This window comes from Bubalus kerabau, chromosome 4 (genome assembly GCF_029407905.1).
Source record: "Bubalus kerabau isolate K-KA32 ecotype Philippines breed swamp buffalo chromosome 4, PCC_UOA_SB_1v2, whole genome shotgun sequence".
NCBI classification, from domain to species: Eukaryota; Metazoa; Chordata; class Mammalia; order Artiodactyla; family Bovidae; genus Bubalus; species Bubalus kerabau.
This window is the reverse complement of record NC_073627.1, coordinates 143,331,303-143,351,517: the sequence shown is the minus strand read 5'-3', so window position 1 is coordinate 143,351,517 and position 20,215 is coordinate 143,331,303. Positions and strand designations below refer to the sequence as shown.

The following is a 20,215-nucleotide window of genomic DNA, read 5'->3' as shown; positions in this document are numbered from 1 at the left end:
GCGTGCGCGGCCCCGCGGCTTCGGCGCGCTCTCGGCCCGCGCCATCTTGGCTTCAGATCGAGCGTAGGGAGTGCGCGGCCGCGGCGGTGAGAGCCGGAGCCCTGCGGGGCGGGGGCGCCTGAAGGTGCGAGGAGGAGAGGGGAGGCCGGGTGCTGGGCCTCTGCGGTGGCCAGTGGCGGTGGGGACCACGGAGCCCGGCCTCTCGCGGCCCCGACGCCAGGGGTGGCCAGAGCAGCCGTTGTCGTCAAGCCTCTGCTTCGCAGTGTCTGAGGGACCCTAGGTTGGGGGGGATCGACCCTGGAATCTCTGGATGAGAGAGCGGTGCCCGACCCTGTCTTCGGGGTCCAGGAGTTGGGGAGGGGATCGTTTCTGTCTTTGAGGAGCTTTTGGATGAGGGCTCTTGGCTCCGTTTGGTGGAGTATGGGGTATGGGGGGCGGGGTGGGGGGCGCTTGGCCCTGATCTCTGGGAGCACGAAGTGAGGCGCCTTTGCCCTGTCGCCTCGTGGGGAGCCCAGGGTGAGGAGCACTCAGCCTTGTGCTTAGGGAGTCTCGGGTAAGGGCCTGGATCCAGTCCCCAGGAACCCCAGATGAGGAAGGTTCATTCCCAGTGCCAGGGAGCTAGAGATGGAGGGGCTTGGCCGGTGTTCAGGGTCGGTGGAGGGTTATGGCCCTGTCCAGAGGTCTGGGGTACATCCCCCGCTAGGGGGAGGCAGGCATGACCCCTTGTCCTGGGGATGAGGGGTTTAAGGTCCCCTTTCTGGGAAATCTGGGCGGAGCAGCGCCCTAGGGAGGCAGGGTGGGGTGGCCTGGGACACAGTGCCCACCATCCTCTGACTTCCCTGCAGCAGGGCAGCGAGGCGGACACGACAGCAGGCTGGATGGAGCACTACCGGAAAGCTGGCTCTGTGGAACTCCCCGCACCTTCCCCGATGCCCCAGCTGCCTCCTGATACCCTGGAGATGCGGGTCCGAGCCGGCAGCAAGATCCGCAACCTCTTGGGCCTGGCGCTGGAGCGGCTGGAGGGCGGCAGCGCTCGCCACGTGGTATTCTCAGGCTCTGGCCGCGCTGCAGGCAAGGCTGTCAGCTGTGCTGAGATTGTCAAACGGCGGGTACCAGGCTTGTACCAGCTTACCAAGCTGCGCTTCCTGCAGACCGAGGACAGCTGGGTGCCTACCTCACCTGACACGGGTCTGGATCCCCTCACGGTCCGCAGCCATGTGCCTGCAGTGTGGGTGCTGCTGAGCCGAGACCCCCTGGACCCCAATGAGTATGGCTACCAGCCCCCTGGGGCACCCCCTGACCTCGGGCCCACACCTGCCTTCAGCTGTGGCCCTCAGCCTAGAAGAAGGGCTCGAGATACCCGGTTCTGAGGACCTGTGGGCAAGCTGTTGTCTAGACTGAGTGTCTAGGATGGCTGTACCTTTGAGAAGCCTCTAACTGCTCAAGGTCTCCAACAAAACTTGAGTTTACGAAAGTGGGCCTCCTTATCCTGCTTCCCCTTCCCTCTGGCTCCTGGAAAGGGACTTTTGTGAAGAGTGACAGGTGTGGAGTCTCTGCCGGGTTCTAGATTGCTTAAGAAGCAACATCCTAAGTCAGTGTGTAGGTCAACTTGCCACAGCATAAATAAAATACAATATTATGTAGAGAAAGAAGAAGGGTTACTTTGCCTTCTACATACAGTGCCTCTCATCTGTCTTCTGACAGAGATCCAAGGAGTGAGTTAGGAAATAAAGGCTCTGTCTATTTGTCTGATGAACCTCTGCTTGGCCTGCTGTTGGAAGTGGGATTAAAGGAGTGGGAGTTCCTGCCCTTGACCCCCAGGAGCTCTCAGTCTAGAGACAAGAAAAGTAGGTTCAGATGGGTGCTGGGACTGAAGATGCAGCCTCAAGCAGTAACCTGACTGTATAGATCCCTGGGTAGCTGTCTGCTTCCTGTTTGGAGCTGGTTGAAGGACTCTGCATTTTTCTCCACCTGCAGCATAGAGACATACCTCATTTTGTTGCACGCAGATACTACATTTCTTACATAAGAAGTGAAGTTTTGTGGCAAGCCTGCATTGAACAAGTCTGGCAATGCCATTTTTCCAACAGTGTTCATTTCGTGTCTCTGTCACATTTTGGTAATTCTCAAAATAGCTCAAACTTTAATTATTATTATATTTGTATTAGTGATCTATGATGTTACTACTGTAACTTAGTGAAAGCTCAAATGATGGTTAGCATTTTTTAGCAATAAAATATTTTAAAATTAAGGTATGTATGTAGATTGTTTTTTAGCCACAATTCTGTCACATTCATAATAGACGACAGTATAGGGCTTCCCTGGTGGCTCAGAGGTTAAAGCCTCTGCCTCCAATGTGGGAGACCCGGATTCGATCCCTGGGTCGGGAAGATCCCCTGGAGAAGGAAATGGTAACCCACTCCAGTATTCTTGCCTGGAGAATCACATAGATAGAGAAGCATGGTAGGCTACAGTCCATGGGGTCACAAAGAGTCGGACACGACTGAGCGACTTCACTTCACTTCATAGGGTAAACATAACTTTTTTAAGCACTGGGAAACCAATAAACTTCTGTGACTCGCACTATAGAGATCTTCCTTTTATTGAGGTGGTCTGGAACTGAACCCAAAATGTCTCTGAGGTATGCCTATATTACAGTATAGTGGTTGAGATCATGGCCTTGGTCACCAGACTGTCTGGATTTGAATCCTGGTTCTGCCACTTACTAGGAAGTTACTGCTCTGTGCTTTAGTGTTCTCATCCATAGAACAAGATGTAATACTTGCCTCGTAGGATTGTTATGAGGATTAAATGTAGAAATATACATATGATTCTTAAATATCACCTGGGCCTGTATACCCTCAGCTCTCCATATCTGTGGATGTAGAACTTGTGGATACAAACGGCTGATTGTACTCCACCTTTTTATTTAAGGGACTTGAGTATTTTGGTAAAAAAAATCCATGGGGGATCCTAGAGCCAGTTCCCTGAGGATACCGAGGGATGACTGTAAATGTTTATTGCCCTCATTATGAATGAGTCAGCTTACAAACATGTTTTTTCCTTAAAAACATAAGCTCAATTCCACATTCCCCCTTCAGTTCTCACCCTTTGTACCCCTAGCGGTTCCTCTTCTGTCTCACCTTGGCTGTAGGCTCAGGTTCACCAGGTCAGGAGCATAAGGAAAGGTGAGGATTGCAGTGGTAGCCAGGAGGCTACAGGAACCAGAGCAGGATCGTGGGCAGTAGTGGACTCAGTGAAGACTTGAGCAAATTGGGTGTTCCACTGGATTTTATGTTCTCCATTGTGTCCACAGCTTGGGTGTCCAATCACTAGGAAAGCACAAAGGGTGGACTCTTCTGGGACCGTGTAGCAGGATGGGCACAGCAGTTGGAGGGTGTTGAAGTGATGTCTGGCTGAGTCCAGGCAGGTGGGGTTGAAATATTGGGAGAGATGGAGTTAAGGGACTGGAGGCCTCAATAAGGGCTTAGAGCATGCATGAGGGGACCACAGGACCAGCAGGCTGTGGTCAAAACTTGGAACACTGCATCTTTTTCTTGCCCAGAGTGGAGGGGTGAGAGATTCAGGGCATACTAGATAAGACAGAAAAACCCTCTGCAGCTTCCCAGCTGGGCCTCTCAACTGCAGAAGGTCATGAAGCATCTAATACCGTCCTAATGGCTGTGGTCCTGACTCAGTGTCTGGCTACCAGGATCTGCCTGATTTACTCTCTGTGTCTAATTCACGTTTTTTGCTCCTGCTAAGCTTCTGCATATCGCCATTTCTCTGAACATCTCTACTTGCATGTCCTTTACCATCAACAGTCCCCTGTGTATCAATGGTCCCCAGAGATTTGGGACCAGGCTTCTTGCAGACTATTGATCTTTGGCTCAGCATCCCATCTTGATCCAGTGTGTGGCGGCCAGGGTGGAAAGAGCATGTGAACTAAGCGTGGTGACTATGTTGAGGGAGTGATTCAGTTAGGCAGTATCATAGGCTCTGGGACTCGCAGGATGAACTCCCCACCGGGCAGCTCCTCATTAAGGCACCACCTGGGGTCTTGATGATGGCAGGGGAAATGTGGAGAGAAACTGAGCTGCAGTCAAAATCCCTTGAGAAGAACAGGATCTGCCACTACTTAGAGAATCAGGAGATAGGACACAGGCTTGGGGAGCAACGGCTAGTGAATCTGGGGCCTTTTCCCTGCTTGGCCACTGCGGGGGCCCAAGTGAGTCCTACCAGAGGAATGGCAGGGAGGGAGCCAGAGTGAGGCCTTCAGAATCAAGGAGTCTCATTCTGAGTTAGCCACAATCCTGCATCTCCATGCCTTTTTCTACTGGCTTCCCCCATCAGCCTACAAACTAGTCTCTGCTAATTTATTTAAAATAAACAAATAAAATTCTCTGTATCCCAGAATCATCTCTTTCCTCCCATCACAATAGTCTGTGAAAAGAAAAAGATGCAGCATTCCAAGTTTTGACCACAGCCTGCTGGTCCTGTGGTCCCCTCATGCCTGCTCTAAGCCCTTATTGAGGCCTCCAGTCCCCTAACTCCATTCTCTGACCAAGCTTAGGCGGGAGGGAGCATAAGTACTACGTACATTTGCCAGTTCAATTTCTTTTCACTTTCTCCTTCAATTCAGTTCAGTCGCTCAGTGCTCAGTCGTGTCCGACTCTTTGCAACCCAATGAATTGCAGCACGCCAGGCCTCCCTGCCCATCACCAACTCTGAGTGTCTTCCTCCATAATCTCTTAGAAAAGGTAATGCTATGCTATGCTATGCTAAGTCACTTCAGGCATGTCCGACTCTGTGCAACCCCATAGGCGGCAGCCCACCAGGCTCCCCCGTCCCTGGGATTCTCCAGGCAAGAACACTGGAGTGGGGTGCTATTTCCTTCTCCAATGTATGAAAGTGAAAAGTGAAAGTGAAGTTGCTCAGTCGTGTCCGACTCTTTGCGACCCCATGGACTGCAGCCTACCAGGCTCCTCCGTCCATGGGATTTTCCAGGCAAGAGTACTGGAGTGGGGTGCCATTGCCTTCTCTGAGAAAAGGTAATACCTTGGCACAAAAGGTAGGGAAGTGGAGATAGCTTTTTCAACAAACTATTGTGATGGGAGGAGAGAGATGATTCTGGGATACAGAGAGTTTTATTTGTTTATTTTTAATAAATTAGCAGAGACTAGTTTGTAGGCTGATGGGGGAAGCCAGTAGGGAAAAGCATGGAGATGCAGGATTGTGGCTAACTCAGAATGAGACTCCTGGGGGCGATGAGAGGGAATGGGTCTTAGAGCGGGGAGGCACGGGCCTCGCAAAGGGCAGAGGAGAGATGTCTGCCTGTAGCAGGAGGGACAGAGTTGAGGATGGCTATGCATGCAGGTGGGTATAGAGGTAAAGGTGAGACATGGAGTTCAGAGTTCAGAGGCTTCTAATCTCAAAGCAGAAGTCCAGCTCTGCTGCTGAGAGTGGAGCAAGGAGGCTGGTAGAGAGTTGTTTCAACTGGGGAAGACAGCTAGTGAGGTATAGGAGGATGACCAGGCAGAGCTAGAAGCCCAGATGAGCTTGTACAAGCCCCATGAACTTGTAATATCATCAGTCAGAGTGCACTCCAGCAGCACCCACAGGCCAAGTGAAGACTCAGGGGAAGCAGGAATAGTGAGACTGGCAAGAGAGTGTATGTGAAGAAGGTCCAAGGAATCCAACCTAGGTCAGGAAAGAAGTGAAGCTAGCAAGGGGCAGGGGTCAGTGGCCTAGAAGTCCTTATAAAAATGGGGTGGAGTGAGGTAGACTATGTGAGAGAAGTGGGACAGAGTATTGTATGCTTCCCTGGTGGCTCAGAGGGTAAAGCATCTGCCTGCAATGTGGGAGACCCAGGTTCGATACCTGGGTCAGGAAGATCCCCTGGAGAAGGAAATGGCAACCCACTCCAGTATTCTTGCCTGGAGAATCCCATGGACGGAGGAGCCTGGTGGGCTACAGACCACAGGGTTGAAAAGAGCTGGACACAACTAAGCGACTTCACTTTCAGTTTCATCATAGTGGTACCAGTTTCTAGGGCACCCATAACAAAGGACCACCAACTGGGTGGCTTAGAACAACAGAACTGTTCTGTCTCACAGTTTTGGAGACTAGAAGCCCCGAATCAAGGTGTCAGAGCCGTTTCCCTCTGAAACCTGCCTGGGAATCCTTCCTTAATGCTTCCTAGCTTCCGGTGTGCCAGAAGTCTTTGGTCTTGGCTTTTGGCTGCTTTACTCCAGTCATCCGTCTTCACATCCGTCTTCACATTTACTCTAGACACATCCATCTTCCCTTTGTGTCTGTTTCTGTCTCCAAATGTCTCCTTTTTATAAGGACACCAGTCATATTTGACTAGGGCCCATCCCAATGGCCTCATTTTAACTTACCTCTGTAAAGGTCCTATTTTCAAATAAGGTCACATTGTGAGGTACTAAGGGTTAGGACTCCAACATAATGGAGGGATGCAATTTATGGAGGGATGCAATTCAACACTTCATAGTAGCCAAAGGATGAAATTAAATCAGTGAGTTTGAGAGTTTTAGGAACTGGCAGGATTTGATAGTGGGCATGAGAGTAGATACCTGGTGGTCTAGAGGGAAAGTCACTGAAGATGAGGTTGAGGAATTTAAGAGGCTGGGGAGGGCGATCATGGGTATGTTGAGGAGGTGGGACCACCCAGGATAGAATGTGCTGAGCATTCTCACTACCTGCCTGAGAGATGACATGCACAGTGAGTACCCTTGAAGTGGGGACTTCAGAACAATATGACTGGAGGAGCTATCAGTTCAGTTCATTTCAGTCACTCAGTCGTATCCGACTCTTTGCAACCCCATGAATCGCAGCACGCCAGACCTCCCTGTCCATCGCCAACTCCCGGAGTTCACTCAGACTCACGTCCATTGAGTTGGTGATGCCATCCAGCCATCTCATCCTCTGTTGTCCCCTTCTCCTCCTGCCCCCAATCCCTCCCAGCATCAGAGTCTTCCAATGAGTCAACTCTTCGCATGAGGTGGCCAAAGTACTGGAGTTTCAGCTTTAGCATCATTCCTTCCAAAGAAATCCCAGGGCTGATCTCCTTCAGAATGGACTGGTTGGATCTCCTTGCAGTCCAAGGGACTCTCAAGAGTCTTCAGGGCTTCCCCAGTGGCTCAGTGGAAAAGAATCTGCCTGCAATGCAAGAAACACAGGAAGCACAGGTTTGATCCCTGGGTCAAGAAGGTCCCCTGGAGGAGGGCATGGCAACCCACTCCAGTATTCTTGCCTGGAGAATCCCACAGACAGAGGAGCCTGGTGGGCTACAGTCCATGGGGTCGCAAAGAGTTGAACACAACTGAACACAACCCGACTTAGCTTGCAGATGTGTTTTAATCCCAAGATCCTAATTTAGCCCTCCATCCAGGAGTCTTGGAAGTAAGAAGGACTTTGACTCAGTCCCCTTGGACCCTGGGCTCTGGCCACACTAACTCCCTACTCTTCCCACTTGTCATGAGATTTTTCTGCTTCTGAGCCTTTGGTCTTGCTTCTGAGCCTTTGGTGTTGCCATTCTTTCTGCTTAGAGCTCATCAAGATTTTTCAAAGGACACCAGTGACACTTCCTGTTCAGAGCCTAGCTCCTCACTCCCCACCATTTGCCTGGAGCTCCAGGATCAGCCCCGGTTTGACAGAACATAACCACTCCCAACCAGTCCATTCTAAAGGAGATCAGTCCTGGGTGTTCTTTGGAAGGAATGATGCTAAAGCTGAAACTCCAGTACTTTGGCCATCTCATGAGAAGAGTTGACTCATTGGAAAAGACCCTGATGCTGGGACGGATTGGGGGCAGGAGGAGAAGGGGACAACAGAGGATGAGATGGCTGGATGGCATCACCGACTCGATGGACGTGAGTTTGAGTGAACTCCGGGAGTTGGTGATGGACAGGGAGGCCTGGCGTGCTGCGATTCATGGGGTTGCAAAGAGTCGGACACGACTGAGCCACTGAACTGAACTGAACCACTCCCAGGTAATGTCTGGCTGCACTTTTGAGTGTGTCCACAAGATGGCATCATTTGCAAAGGAATAGAGCATTCCTTCCCTTTGCAGGATCTGTGCAGTTAGGACACAGAGAGGGTAGTCAAGGCCTGAAATTTGGCCTTCCATAGGCTTAGTGACCTCTCAGGGCTTCCCAGGTGGCACTAGTGGTAAAGAATCCGCTTGCCAATGCAGAAGACATAAGAAACTTGGGTTTGATCTCTGGGTCAGAAAGATCTCCTGGAGGAGGGCATGGCAACTCACTCCAGTATTCTTGCCTGGAGAATCCCCATGGACATCCCCAGAGGAGTCTGGCAGGCTACAGTCCATAGGGTCGCAAAGAGTCAGACACGACTGAAGCAACCTAGCACAGGCTTAGTGACTTCTCAGTTATTCAACAAATAGCTAATTATCACCCATAATGTGACAAATATAGTCACTGGGCTTGGAAGCTCCAGCCCCATGAGGGCTTTAAGTCATATATATAAGTGATTTCATTATTGGTGTGATGAGTATAGAAATTAGGCAAGTTCATTAGACTTCAGGAGTTCAGAGTCCCTCATCCAGTCTTTAGGAACAGGCAAAGCTTCAAAGAGAAGGAGGTAGTGCCTATGTAGGATCTCGAATAAGAGTTATGACTATCCTGAGAGTCCAGTGGTTAAGACTCCATGGTTCCAGTGCATGGGATGCAGGTTCGATCCCTGGTTGGGGAACTGAGATCCTATATGGCATGTAGCATGGCCCCCCAAAAAATCTGGAAGAAGAGTGGAAAGGACGTTCTATGTAAAGGGCAGGAATGAGCTAAGGCATAGAAGTGAGAAGAGCATAGAAATGATCACTGGACTGTGAAATTCAAAGCAGGGAGTATGAGGAATGAGGCTAGAGATGGGTGGGAGCCAGACTGGAAAGGCCCAAGTGCCTGGCTGAGGAGCTTGCACGCTTTCTTGAGAGTGATGGAGAGTCTCTGAAGGTGAAGAGGAGGGAGTGGTGGGGGATACTTGACTGCTGTTTCAGAGAAACTTCTGGCTGCTGCAGGGTGGAACGTGGACTCAGGGCACAGGGCAGAGTGAGCAGTGAGGAGGCTGCTGCAGGGATCCAGGAGAGATGGTGACGCCAAAATTATGGCTGGAGAAGGCCCTGAAGAAGCCCTGCCCAGGTTGCAAGAGCTTTCAAGGCTCGGCACTTTGAAAGGGTTCTTGTCCCTAGGCAGCCTCTCCCCCACCATTTGAGCCACCTCAGTCCTTCTGTTCTGGAGACTCCTTCAGGCTCTGTTCTAGCTCCTCGGGTTATTCTTGCCAGAACTGCGGGTTATTCTTTCCAGAACTGCAGGTCTCTGTCAGTTTCCACGTGGAGGCCACAATGTCCTAGGTCCCTCTTTGTTGGTGTATCTGTGGCCTTCAGCTCTGCTTAGACCTCAGCCTCTTGAAGGTGATCCCTTCATGCACTCTCTTCTCTGACTCCAGATGGGAGTGTGACTGAGGGGTCTCCTCCACCAGGGAACCAGGGTGAGCACTGCTCCCTCGCTGTCATGCCCCCTCCACCAGAGTTCATGTGTGCACATGCAAGTGAGTGTGCGAAGTGCCTGTGTGCGTGTGTACTGTCGGCAGGACTGATGCTGAGAAAAGGATATCAGCGTCCCTGGAAAGCAGAGGGGCCTCACCTGAGGAAAGGTCGGGAGGTAGGGAAGTACAGGGGGAGTGTTTGGGGAGCAGGGTGAGAGGGAATGTTGTTAGCAGGGTCTGGCAGGGACAAGTCAGTGCCTGTGAGATTGGGCCTGGAGCCATGCCTGTGTACTGCAAGCCAGGGGGCGTCACAGCCAGGTTTTGAGCAGGGACTGGAAGAGTCACCTTCATTCATGGTCTCATGAATATGCACGGAAACCTGTTGAATTATGCAGATAGAAAGGATGTAGATATATATGCAAATTCAGCGCTGCCCTCCCTGTTTCTATGGAAACCAGAGAATAGCAAGGGGATGGGGGGTCCAAACCCTGGAGAGACCAGGCTGGAGAGACTGGAGACCGGGAGACTCTCCTCTGTCACCTGTTTTCCCCATGCCTGCTGCTGACCTCACTCTGCCTCATTCTGTCTTTGTCCCCCTTTGCCTTGCCCTCTCTCCATTGCTCTGCCTCTCTGGATCTTTCTGTCTCTCTCCCCATCATCTTCATTTCTACTTCTCCCTCCTGTTTTTCTTTTCCATCTCCCTAGTCTCTGAGTGTCTGTCTATGTCTGTATGTTGTTGACGCTGTGTCACGGTTCCTCTGAGACTCGAAGACAATTCTTTCTGACTCTGTGTCTTGCCTAATCTTGGTCTCTGTGTCTTTAATTCCCTAGCTCTCCCTCCTTCTGCATCTCCCTATCTCTGTGTCTCTGACTCACATCTTATTTCTCCATATCTCTATTTTTGTGTCTGACTCTGATTGTGTCTATTTCTTGGTCTCTCTCCCAAGGTTCTCTCTCTCCTCTTGTGCTCTGCCTCTCGGAACCCCTTATCCCAGTGCTCGTCTCCATCTGATGGGAAAGACAGGAAACTGCACATCTGTCCTTGCCTGATGGGATGCTCCAGCCCTGGCCCAGCTGCCAACATGTTCAAGGATTCCTCGGCTCTCTCCCCACATAAATGCCTGTTTTTGGTCTGGCCCCTGTCACAGTGTTGGCACAGGATCCCCGTGACAGACCCAGGCTGGCTGCCAGGACATCAGGGCTCCCAGCCTCTGCCTGCTGTGTGACCCTGCCTGGTGTGTCTCCCTCTCTGGATCTGTAGCTCCAGCTCCCGCTCCACGAAGCTGGCGGGCACCTTGAGACAATGATGCACTGGGAATAGGGAATTGACCTCAACCCTGGCCCTCTTCCCAAGGGTTGACGTGAGGGGCCTGGCGGGGACCCAGGTATGGGGGCATCTGGGACTAGTTGAGACCAATCCTGGCCCCCAGAGAAGATTCCTTGCTGAGCCACAGAATCAAACAGCAGCCTTTCCACAGCCTACTCATGGTTCTGCCTGCTGCAGCCTCAGCCATCCAATTCCCTGTTTGGGGTCCTTTGTATCCCCTTCCTCCATTTGGTTTATGTTTCTAGAGCACCTATTTCATGCATACCTTCTGCCTTCACAGGTCCACAGTGATCAAAAGTGACATCTAGACTTTTTGTCTCCCCCAACCCTCCCAAGAAGGAACTCTTTGGTCCAAGTGAAGAACCTAGACTCTTCAACCCCCACAGTTTCCTATCCTTGGTAGCCTAAGTTTGGGGGTGCAGAAGTCACAGATCAAGATTGAGACAGAGACATGCCTCTATACAGGATTCGGGATGGGCTATGGGAAGCTAAGAACAAGACTTGGGGGTGAGGGTGGACGAGAGTGTTTTGAGGGCAGGTAGACCAGTCCGTGGGGAAGGAAGTGGCAACCCACTCCAGTATTCTTGTCTGAGAAATCTCATGGACAGAGGAGCCTGGCGGGCTACAGTTCATGGGGTTTCAAAGAGTCAGACACGACTTAGAGACTAAACATGCACAAACCACCTCCACGTTGAAGTGGAGGGCTTCCCCTTTCGGTCCTGGGCTCTGGGGAGGTTGCCTTACCTCCACACAGGCCCTGAATACGGGGGATCTGGCTTGAGCCCAGGTGTGGGGGCGGCCAGTGCAGTCAGGGCAAGTCCCCTCTCCTCCAAGAGGCTGCCAGACTGAGCCCCCAATCCTGCCCCTCCAGAAAGGATACAGACATAATCGCTCTTCCCACCAACTGTGATTCACCCATGTTCAGGCCCAGGCGTGATCCTGCTGCTGGGAATTCCATGTTTGAATTAAAAACCTCCCCGGACACCCCACCTCCGTCGGCCTGGGCTGGTTGTATCAACATGGGTTGGAGCAGAGTCAACCAGGGCTGTCTGGACAGAGCTGGATGTGGGGAGAGGACAAGAGAGAGAAAGGTGGACAAAGACTGAGAGAACTAGAGTGATATAGATGGCCGGATGGAGAGAAGGACCAACAGACAGAGGAAGAGACATAGATGGGGAGAAAGCCCAAGCCAGACAGGGCTCTAGTACCCACCAGGTTGGTGCCGATCACTAGACTGGATTATCTCATTTCACTGAATCTCCACAACAGTCCTAGGTGTTAGGCGCGATTCTGATATCGTTTCACTCCTGGGGTAATTGAGACACCAAGACAGTAAGTCACTTGCCTGAGGCCACAAGGCCAGTAAGTGATGGAGTAGGTATTTGATGGGGCTTTCCTGATGGCTCAGCAGTAAAGAATCTGCCGGCCAATGCAGGAGACTCAGGTTTGATCCCTGGGTTGAAAGACACCCGTGGGGAAGGAAATGGCTACCCACTCCAGTGTTCTTGCCTGGAGAATCCCATGGACAGAGGAGCCTGGTGGGCATCAGTCCATGGGGTCACAAAAGAGTTGGACACAACTCAGCGACTAAAACAAAAACAAGGTGTTTGATCCCTTTGGTCTCCCTGAAGAGCCAGGAGTGAGGCAGACCTAGAGATCGAGGGGGAGACAGATTCCCACGGCAGCACTCCCAGGGAATTTGGGAATCCTGAAATCGCCAGACAGCTGTGTAGGAGGAGGGCCCTTCCCATCAGACCAGCAAACATGTGGCTTCCTGACCTTGTTGTCAGAGACATGAGGGCAGGGGGAGGGGGGAAGGGGAACTCCATAGAACCGAGTGGACCTCCCTCCTTCCTGCCACCCTGGGGTGCAGCCTGTCCTGGCCCTGCTTCAGATTCGGCCCAGCTGACACCTGGCTTTGGTGGGGCCCAGGTTGGAAGACTCATTCTTTCTTTCCCACACCCTTGTGGAGCACCTCTAGTTGAGAGGCACTTCTGCCCCGCGTCTCCTCCTCTCTCTTTCCTTTCTCTATCAAGAAACCCTTCCCATGGTCTTCCTTCAGCACCCTAGGATAGCTTCTGCAGTAAGGGACCCAGATTTGAATTGGGGGATGCTTTGATATGGGGATCAGCCTAGTATACACCGAGGTTGTCTGAGCACAGAAAGGAGGTCCCTGCAGGCTGGCTTTGGGGGCCTTCTGGTTAGAGGCCCCTGGTTTGTGGAGGAGGGTCATCAGCCCAGCTGGTGGGGGCCTAGAGAGCCAAGCTGTCAGCAGCAGAGAGGATCTGGCAAGAAGAAAACCAGGAGCCAGCCTGGGGGAGCCGGGGAGTCGGCGTTATGGTTTCTAATGTCTTAGCCCTGGTTTTAATTACCCTCAGGGTCCCCAAGGGTCCCAGACTGTTTCGGGCTCCCAAGCTCAAGGCGGGCTCAGGACCCTCCTGGGAAGTCCAGGGGCACAGGGATGGCAGTCTGGAGGTGGGGGAGCTTTTTCATCCTCTTCTTCCCCTGGCCCTGGCTGAGAGAGGTGCTGCCAGACCAAGCAGGGCTCTGGGGACAACGGGGAGGCTGGGGAAGGGGTCCCACCCTCTGCTCACAGGCCTCTGTATCAGGTAGCTCCAGAGCACCAGCTTGGCCCCGCTGGCCTCCCCTGACTCCTGGCTGCTAAAGCCCAGGGCTCTTTCTTGGCCTCACCAGGCTCCTTTTTGTCCTGTGACAACCCTGCCTCCTGGCTCTCCTTCTCCCTCTGGGGCTACCACCCTTTCCCTGCTCTCTCTGTCTTTTAATCATGCTTCCCAAGGTTTCAGCCTCAATTTTCTCCTCCCCTCCCCCTCATCACTGCCTTTCCCTGCTCCCTGGTCTACCCTGCCTGCTTCCAGCACCTTCATAGTGCCCAGGTCAGTCTGAGATGAATGTCCGTGCAGCCGACACGTGCTGGCATAGAGAGTCGGGGAGCTGTGGACAGGGACTGCACCCGCCAGCAACCCACCCTCTCTCAAGTTCTCTGCCCTCCCCATCCACACCCCTGCTGGCCACCATCCCACAGACCCTTCCACGGGCCACATCAAGCCCCATCCCCTCTCCAGCCCTGTGTAAAGCACCATCATCTCCCAGCCACATACCAAAAACCTGGGAGTCCTCTGTGCTTCCATACACAAATGTTCCCTCTGGGCTTGGCACACAATAGGTGCTAATAAATGTCTGTTGAGGTGAATTTAATTCAGTTTTCTCTCTTGAACTCCCCTGCTGCCTCTGTCTGTTTCCCTGGGACTTGGTGTCTCTGGCATTCAGTCTCCAAATCTCTAATCCTGTTCTATCTTCTGAATCATCGCAGTTGAGTTTCTGGGGGGAAAGTGGGGCCTCTTTTCTCCCCTTTCCCTCTGCCCCAGGGAATCACAGGCTGTCCAGGAATGGAGCTTTGGGAGATGAAGGGAGGGAGCTGGTCTTGGGGCCACATGGCCCTCAGTCTGGTTTGGAAATCCCAGCCCTCTTTCTTATCTTGGAGGCACCTCTACAGCAGCACAGATCAAGGGCAGACTCTGGGCTGGCACTCCAGGGGGACAATCCTTAAGGACATGTGCCTCCCCTGTGAAGAAAGGGAGGGGAGGGGGATCAGGGCCCATGGGGGTGGGTGTTTCTGAGCAGGGAATTAGTTTCATGCACATTTTTTGCAACACAAGAGGAAAATCTGCATCTGTGATTGTGCAAGTCTGTTGCTCTTGCTCCCACCTTCCAACACACAGAGCGGCTAACCCCTAGTTGCCCTGTCCTCTTCTGTCCCTCTCTCCCCACCAGCTCTGGATCCTCTCCCCCATCCCTGACCATCTACTTCTCTTTCCAGATAGCCCAGAGCCTAGGATCACCAGGGCCTCGGGACCTCGGGAGAGGAGACCCTGGACGCTGAGTGTCTGGGGATCCTGCTCTCTGTGTATAGGGCAACGGGTGGGGAGGGGGTGCGGTTCCCTCCAGTGGTAATGGGAGCAGATGAAGAAGATGAATCTGAGTGCCCATGCTCCCTGCCTCCTCCAAAGCCCCGTATTCTCTCTTCTGCCCCATGGCCCTGCCCCTAATCAGGATGGAGGTCTCTCTCCCACTGGTCACTGCTAACACCTCCTCCCCAGCTGCCCCACCTCCAGTCTTAGACTTTCTTGCCATCCTCTTCCTGGCAGGCTCAACTTTCCCACTAGAAGGCAAATCTGGGTCTGTTCCTCACCTACTTTATGCCTTTTCAGGCCTGTGTGGCCTTGGCACCAGAGGTGCTTCAGGATGTGGTCTCCGAGCCACTCAGAAAACCTCATTCTGCCTTCGAGGTCTCTGCTCAACCCCCTACTGAATACCAAACCCTGTTTCCCATCCCTGGAGGTTGTGACCCATCCAGACAGGCTCTCTCTCCTGTGTCCTGGGACTCGACTTCCCCAGTTCCTGCTTGCATCAGTCGTTCACTCACTCATTCGACATTTATTTAGCTCTGCTTCCCATGGTAGGAGCATCTGTTCTATGGCAGACCCAGCTCTAGGTGCCTGGAGATGGCGGCCATAGGGCCACCCTCGTGGAGCTCACAGGTGCCATCCAAGTAGATAGGTAGCGGAACATAGCGCTCACTACTCTAGGGGAAAAGAGTGTGGCCCTCTGGGGAAGGGCAGAGGGGCTTATCCAGGCTTCTTTTAGGTGACACGTAGGCTGTCGCTCCTTCCCCGAGAGGCCTATGGAGTCAGACTCAGCAATCTTATATGGACAGACTTAACACTTACCTATTTTATTTAGTATTCATCTTCCCTGACTAGAATGTGACTCTCATGAGGCCAGGAGATTTTTAAACATCTTTTTTATTTTTTAAAGGCAAAAAGTAAACAATAAAGTGTGCACATCTTAAGATCACAACTTAAATTCTGACATACCTATGTATGCTCTTGGAAACCTCCCTGCCCTCCCTAGCTCCCCTCCACTCCCAGCAAAGGTAACTGCAATTCTGGCTTCTCTCACTGTAAATCAGCTTTGCCTTGAGCTTTATAGAAGTGAAATCATTCAATACATACTCTTTCCTGTTTGGTTCTTGTTTCCCCGCCCCCTTGCTCAATGTTTTGGTTGTGAGCTTTATCCATTTTTGTTGTGTGTAGCTACAGTTGGTCCTTTTCCATTGTTGGAACTCTATCACAATCTATTCATTCACTCAGTGGTTTCCAGTTTGAGGCTATAATGAATAAACTGCAGAGAACATTCTTGGTAAATATGCACAATAATTTCCTTTGGCTATACATCTAGGAGTGGAATTGCTGGGTCATGGGATATACATATGTTTAGCTTAGAAGATCCCACCAAACAGTGTTCCAAAGTGGTTGAACCAACTTATACACCCACCAGCAACGTGTGGAGTTTTAGTTGCTCCACAGCCTTGAGAGGGAAGAAATTTTCATCTGGTTGGTTCACTACTGTCTTGTCACTTAAGTCAATGCCTGTCATATACTAAGTGTTCAATACATACTTATTGACTGCCTTATGGATGGAGGAACCATCAGCACTGCTGGGGTCCTGTTCTGGCTCTGGTACTAACTTGCTGTGTGACTCTGGGCAAATGACTCTCCCTCTCTGAGCGGATTCCCTGTCTGTGCCATCAAGAGAGGGATACTGGGGGCTTTGCCTTCAGTACCAGCTGCATGTTGTGAAAGCTGGACACCTGTTCATTCGTTTACTCCACTCGTATTGATTGACATCTTACTATGTCCTGGGGTGGCGGAGGTGTGATCTGTGACATGCTGCTGTCGACCTCTTTTAGGGCAGCCAAGACCAGGTCACTGCCCATCCTGTCCTAGAGACTGCTCCTCCTCCCTGTGTCCAGCCCTGACCCCAGGGGGAGGGGGTCTGGACTGAGCCTGCGGATGGAAAATGTGATTAATAATCAAAAAAACATCCAAGAGGAAGAGACCAGGAAAACAACTCAGGGAAGGCTTCTCGCCCAGGGGAGGGGGGCCATGTCCTGGGCCTCGGGACAGCGCCGGCCACTCTCCCGCCGCCCTTTCTGGGAAGCTGCCATAGGAGTGGATGATTTTAGCCAAAAGTGAAAAAAAAAAGTCACCCTAATTATTCATGAAAAAAGATGCCCCCTTCAATGTGAATGACACTTCCCCTGGGGGCTTCCCTCTACTCTGTTACTTCCCTCTTAGTGGTCCCCCTGCTTGGTCAGGCTGGGGGGTCCTGGAGACACTGGGCTGGGGGCAGAGGAGGAATTTCAACATGAAATGTTTTGTTCATTAAGAGAGAACATAGGGGGAAATTCCCTTTCTGCCTGGGCCTGGGCAGCCCAGGCAGATACTCAAAAGCTATTGTGAAAAATTGAGTCTGAGCTGCAGAATGGGTGGTGGTGGGGGCGGGGTGGGGGCGGGGGGACACAGACAGTCTCTTCTCTCCTCTTAGACTCCTGACTGTCAGCAGTTTCCTAAGCCTTAATCCTTCCTCCTTTCGGGGATTTCATTCCCCAGTCCCAAGGTCTCAGGTTGCCCTCAAACTTCCTTCTTAGCAAAACAGGAGGAACTGGGGGTTAGACTGGAGTTAGAACTTCCAACTAAGGAGGAAGGAAGGATACCAAAGGGGATGGGGGAGCCTTGGATCTATTTGAATAATTTAGAATTCTGATAGAATATGTTGGGAACCGTAGGCAGTGAATGTGAGGGGGCCCGGGGCAAGAGCAAAAGCATCTCTTTCCCACAGCGGCTTTAGAGAACCCCAGTGAGGATGAAGAGGAGATGGCTCCAGAGAACTGGCGGCAATTCCCGGCTGAATACTTAAGTACCACCATTATGGCTTCAGCCCTAACCCCTTCTCTACCTTTAGGGAATTTGCTCTTTTTCGGTGCCAGAGAGTGAAGGGGTCAGGGTACACTCAGGTGGTGATCCAGATTCCAGAAGGGGGTGGTCTGCAGGGGGTGTTGTAAGTGGGCCCTAGGTGCTGTCCCAGGGTGTTGGGGAGTCATCTCTGGGGGGCTGAGCTGGACCCTGAGCATGCTGGGGGTGGTGCTCCAGGCCCCCCTCCCTGGCTCGGCCTAGGGCTATGTCGGATCGGGTTTCTCGGCGCCTGGAGCCTCCGCGAGGCCGAGCTGTTCCCGGGCCCCGGCCAAGCCGCCCCGGGCGCTGGCACTGTGTGAGGAAGCAGGAGGGGGGTGAGGGGGAGCAAGGGAGGGCTGCGAGGGCGTTTACGTAACTGCCTCTGGGAGCCCGCCCCGACCTGCCAAACCCCAGTGTGGGACTATGTGTGATTGAGAGCGTGTGTGACTCTGCTTGTGTGCCATGTGGTGTGACTGAGTACATGGTTGTGTGGGTAACTGTGTCTGTGTGTGGTGCGGTGTGTAAGTGTGTGATTCCAGGAGTTCGGTCCTTGAGACCTCTAACTCCCAGCCCCAGGCAGGGGTCCCAGACTCCCAGTGTGCCATAGTGAGGTTCAATATACACATTTCACTCTTTGAGACTAGGTATGTAACATGATGGATGGGCTTCCCAGGTGGCGCTAGTGGTGAAGAACCCATCAGCCAATGCAGGAGACATCAGAGACCTGGGTTCGATCCCTAGGTCAGGAAGATCCGCTGCAGAAGGGCATGGCAACCCACTCCAGTATTCTTGTCTGGAGAATCCAATGGACAGAGGATCCTAATGGGCTATAGTCCTCGAGGTTGCAAAGAGTTGGACACGACTGAGTGACTTAGCACGCATGCACATGTGATTTTAAATAAGGTGTGTCCGGCATTTGGAGGTAAGACAGTCTGGATGTGTATTTGTGATTTTGGGTATCCAGGTATGTGCCTCAAGGTGGACCTTTCTGATGTTATAACAGGTTAGAAATAAGCACCATTTCCTGAAGGAGCACTGGAAAAGGTAGATGGGGTGGGGGCTCTCTTTCCTTGAGGACAAAGGAATGGGAAAGGGTCCTTGTCACCCAATGTCCTTGGCATGGCACAGCTATCTCCTGGGAAAGGGGGGGTGGGTGGGAGGTGGTCCAAGTGTAGGTCAGGATGGAGGAGGGTGGAGCCAAAAGTCTTTCATGGTAGCTATAAAACTCTGAGGAGTTTTACAGTCAGGGAGAACCCCCACCTCCAATTTCCCAAGGCCTTCCAGAATGCTCAAATCTGTAATCCCTGTCTCTTGCAGAGCACTAGGGCTTTGAACTGGGGACGTTATTTCCTGCTGACCCATAGGAGAGGCAGATGGTGAAGATGGCGTGGGGTTGGGGGAGGGGGTCAGCAAAGTGGGATGTGGCTTAAGGATAAGTGGGAATGAAAGAGAAGGGAACTGATGCAGGGCTGGGGCTACAGGGGATAGGGACGCCTATTAAAGCCGGAGAGGAGACAGGGCCAGCTCCTGCAAGGGATTTGAAGAGCCACCGACGAGGCTCGGCTTTGCCGCCAGGGAGATGGGGTAAAGGAGGGTTCAACACAGAGGCTTAGAAAGCTCAGAAGCTCGTTTACAGACAGGGCACTGGAGCCAGCACGAGCAGAAAAGCACGAGTAATCTGTTGCCCCAGCTGAGAAGCAAGGAGAATCTCTTCTGGACCAGGCGGCAGGGGCAGGAGGGAGAGAGGGGCCGCACCCTCGTTGCTCAGTTAGGAGGACGCTGCTGCCTCTTTGCGGGAGCTGCGGCTTGAGCGAGAACGCGCCTCCCGCACCGCCCGCCAGGTGTCGCTGCGGCCCTGGGGAAGCGGGCGCGGCCGCTGGGTACTGCGCAGCGAGAAGCTGCAGATAGACCGACGGTGGAATCCGTTCCGACGTGCGCCTCTGGTCCTCGCTAATCCTCGGAAACCGATTTACCCGGCTGCCGGACCCCGGTTACCCCGCCCGGACCCTGCCCCGGCACCCGCGGGCTTGGGCACGACCTATGGCACCCCCAGGGCCCCTAGGTGGGGAGGGCACGTTGGTCCGGGGCGGATCTCCCCTCTGATCTCAACCTGGCAGACAGCTGCTGAGTCCAGGACACGGGAAGATCTGGAGGTCAAGTCAGCCCACCAAGAACCCCGCAGATCTCGACTCCAGACTGCGCCTCGAGGGGAGGGGCGCCCCCCGCCTCAGCACCCAGCCTCTCCCAGGCCTAGTTTCGGAGCAGAAGGAGAGGCAATTCCTGACACCCCCAACCGCCGCCCCCCTCACCCCCAGATTCTGTCGCACCGTCTCCACTCCTTCCCGGTGCCCACCACCCTGTCTCCGCCCGCGGCCTGGGTACTTGTAGGCTCCTGACCCAGAAAGGCCAGATAGAAGACACCTACTGTGGGTGGGCGTGAGCTGATTTCGGCTGGAAGCCACTATTTCTCCGTGTGTCCCTAAGCCCCAGCTGGCCCTCTCTTGGCCCCAGCCCCGGCTGACCCCTGCTGGTTGCACTGATGGGATCC

General features: G+C 52.9%; 1 protein-coding gene across 3 annotated transcripts; it reads left to right on the top strand.

Annotated features, from left to right (window-relative positions):
* Positions 1–2,251, top strand: RPP25L (ribonuclease P/MRP subunit p25 like). 3 transcript variants are annotated; one of them, XM_055580287.1, is made up of 2 exons: positions 1–124; positions 846–2,251. In XM_055580287.1, the coding sequence occupies exon 2, from the start codon at positions 879–881 to the stop codon at positions 1,368–1,370; it is 492 nt and encodes a 163-aa protein (XP_055436262.1). In that variant the 5' UTR covers positions 1–124; positions 846–878; the 3' UTR covers positions 1,371–2,251. The 3 variants fall into 3 exon arrangements, with proteins under 3 accessions (XP_055436262.1, XP_055436260.1, XP_055436261.1); XM_055580285.1 differs by having other exon boundaries at positions 6–124; positions 849–2,251; XM_055580286.1 differs by having other exon boundaries at positions 68–86; positions 849–2,251.
* The last annotated feature ends 17,964 nt before the right edge of the window (positions 2,252–20,215 follow it).

Coding starts and splice junctions, on each gene's coding strand:
- RPP25L (XM_055580287.1), top strand. CDS start 879: ATGGAGCACTACCGGAAAGCTGGCTCTGTGGAACTCCCCGCACCTTCC.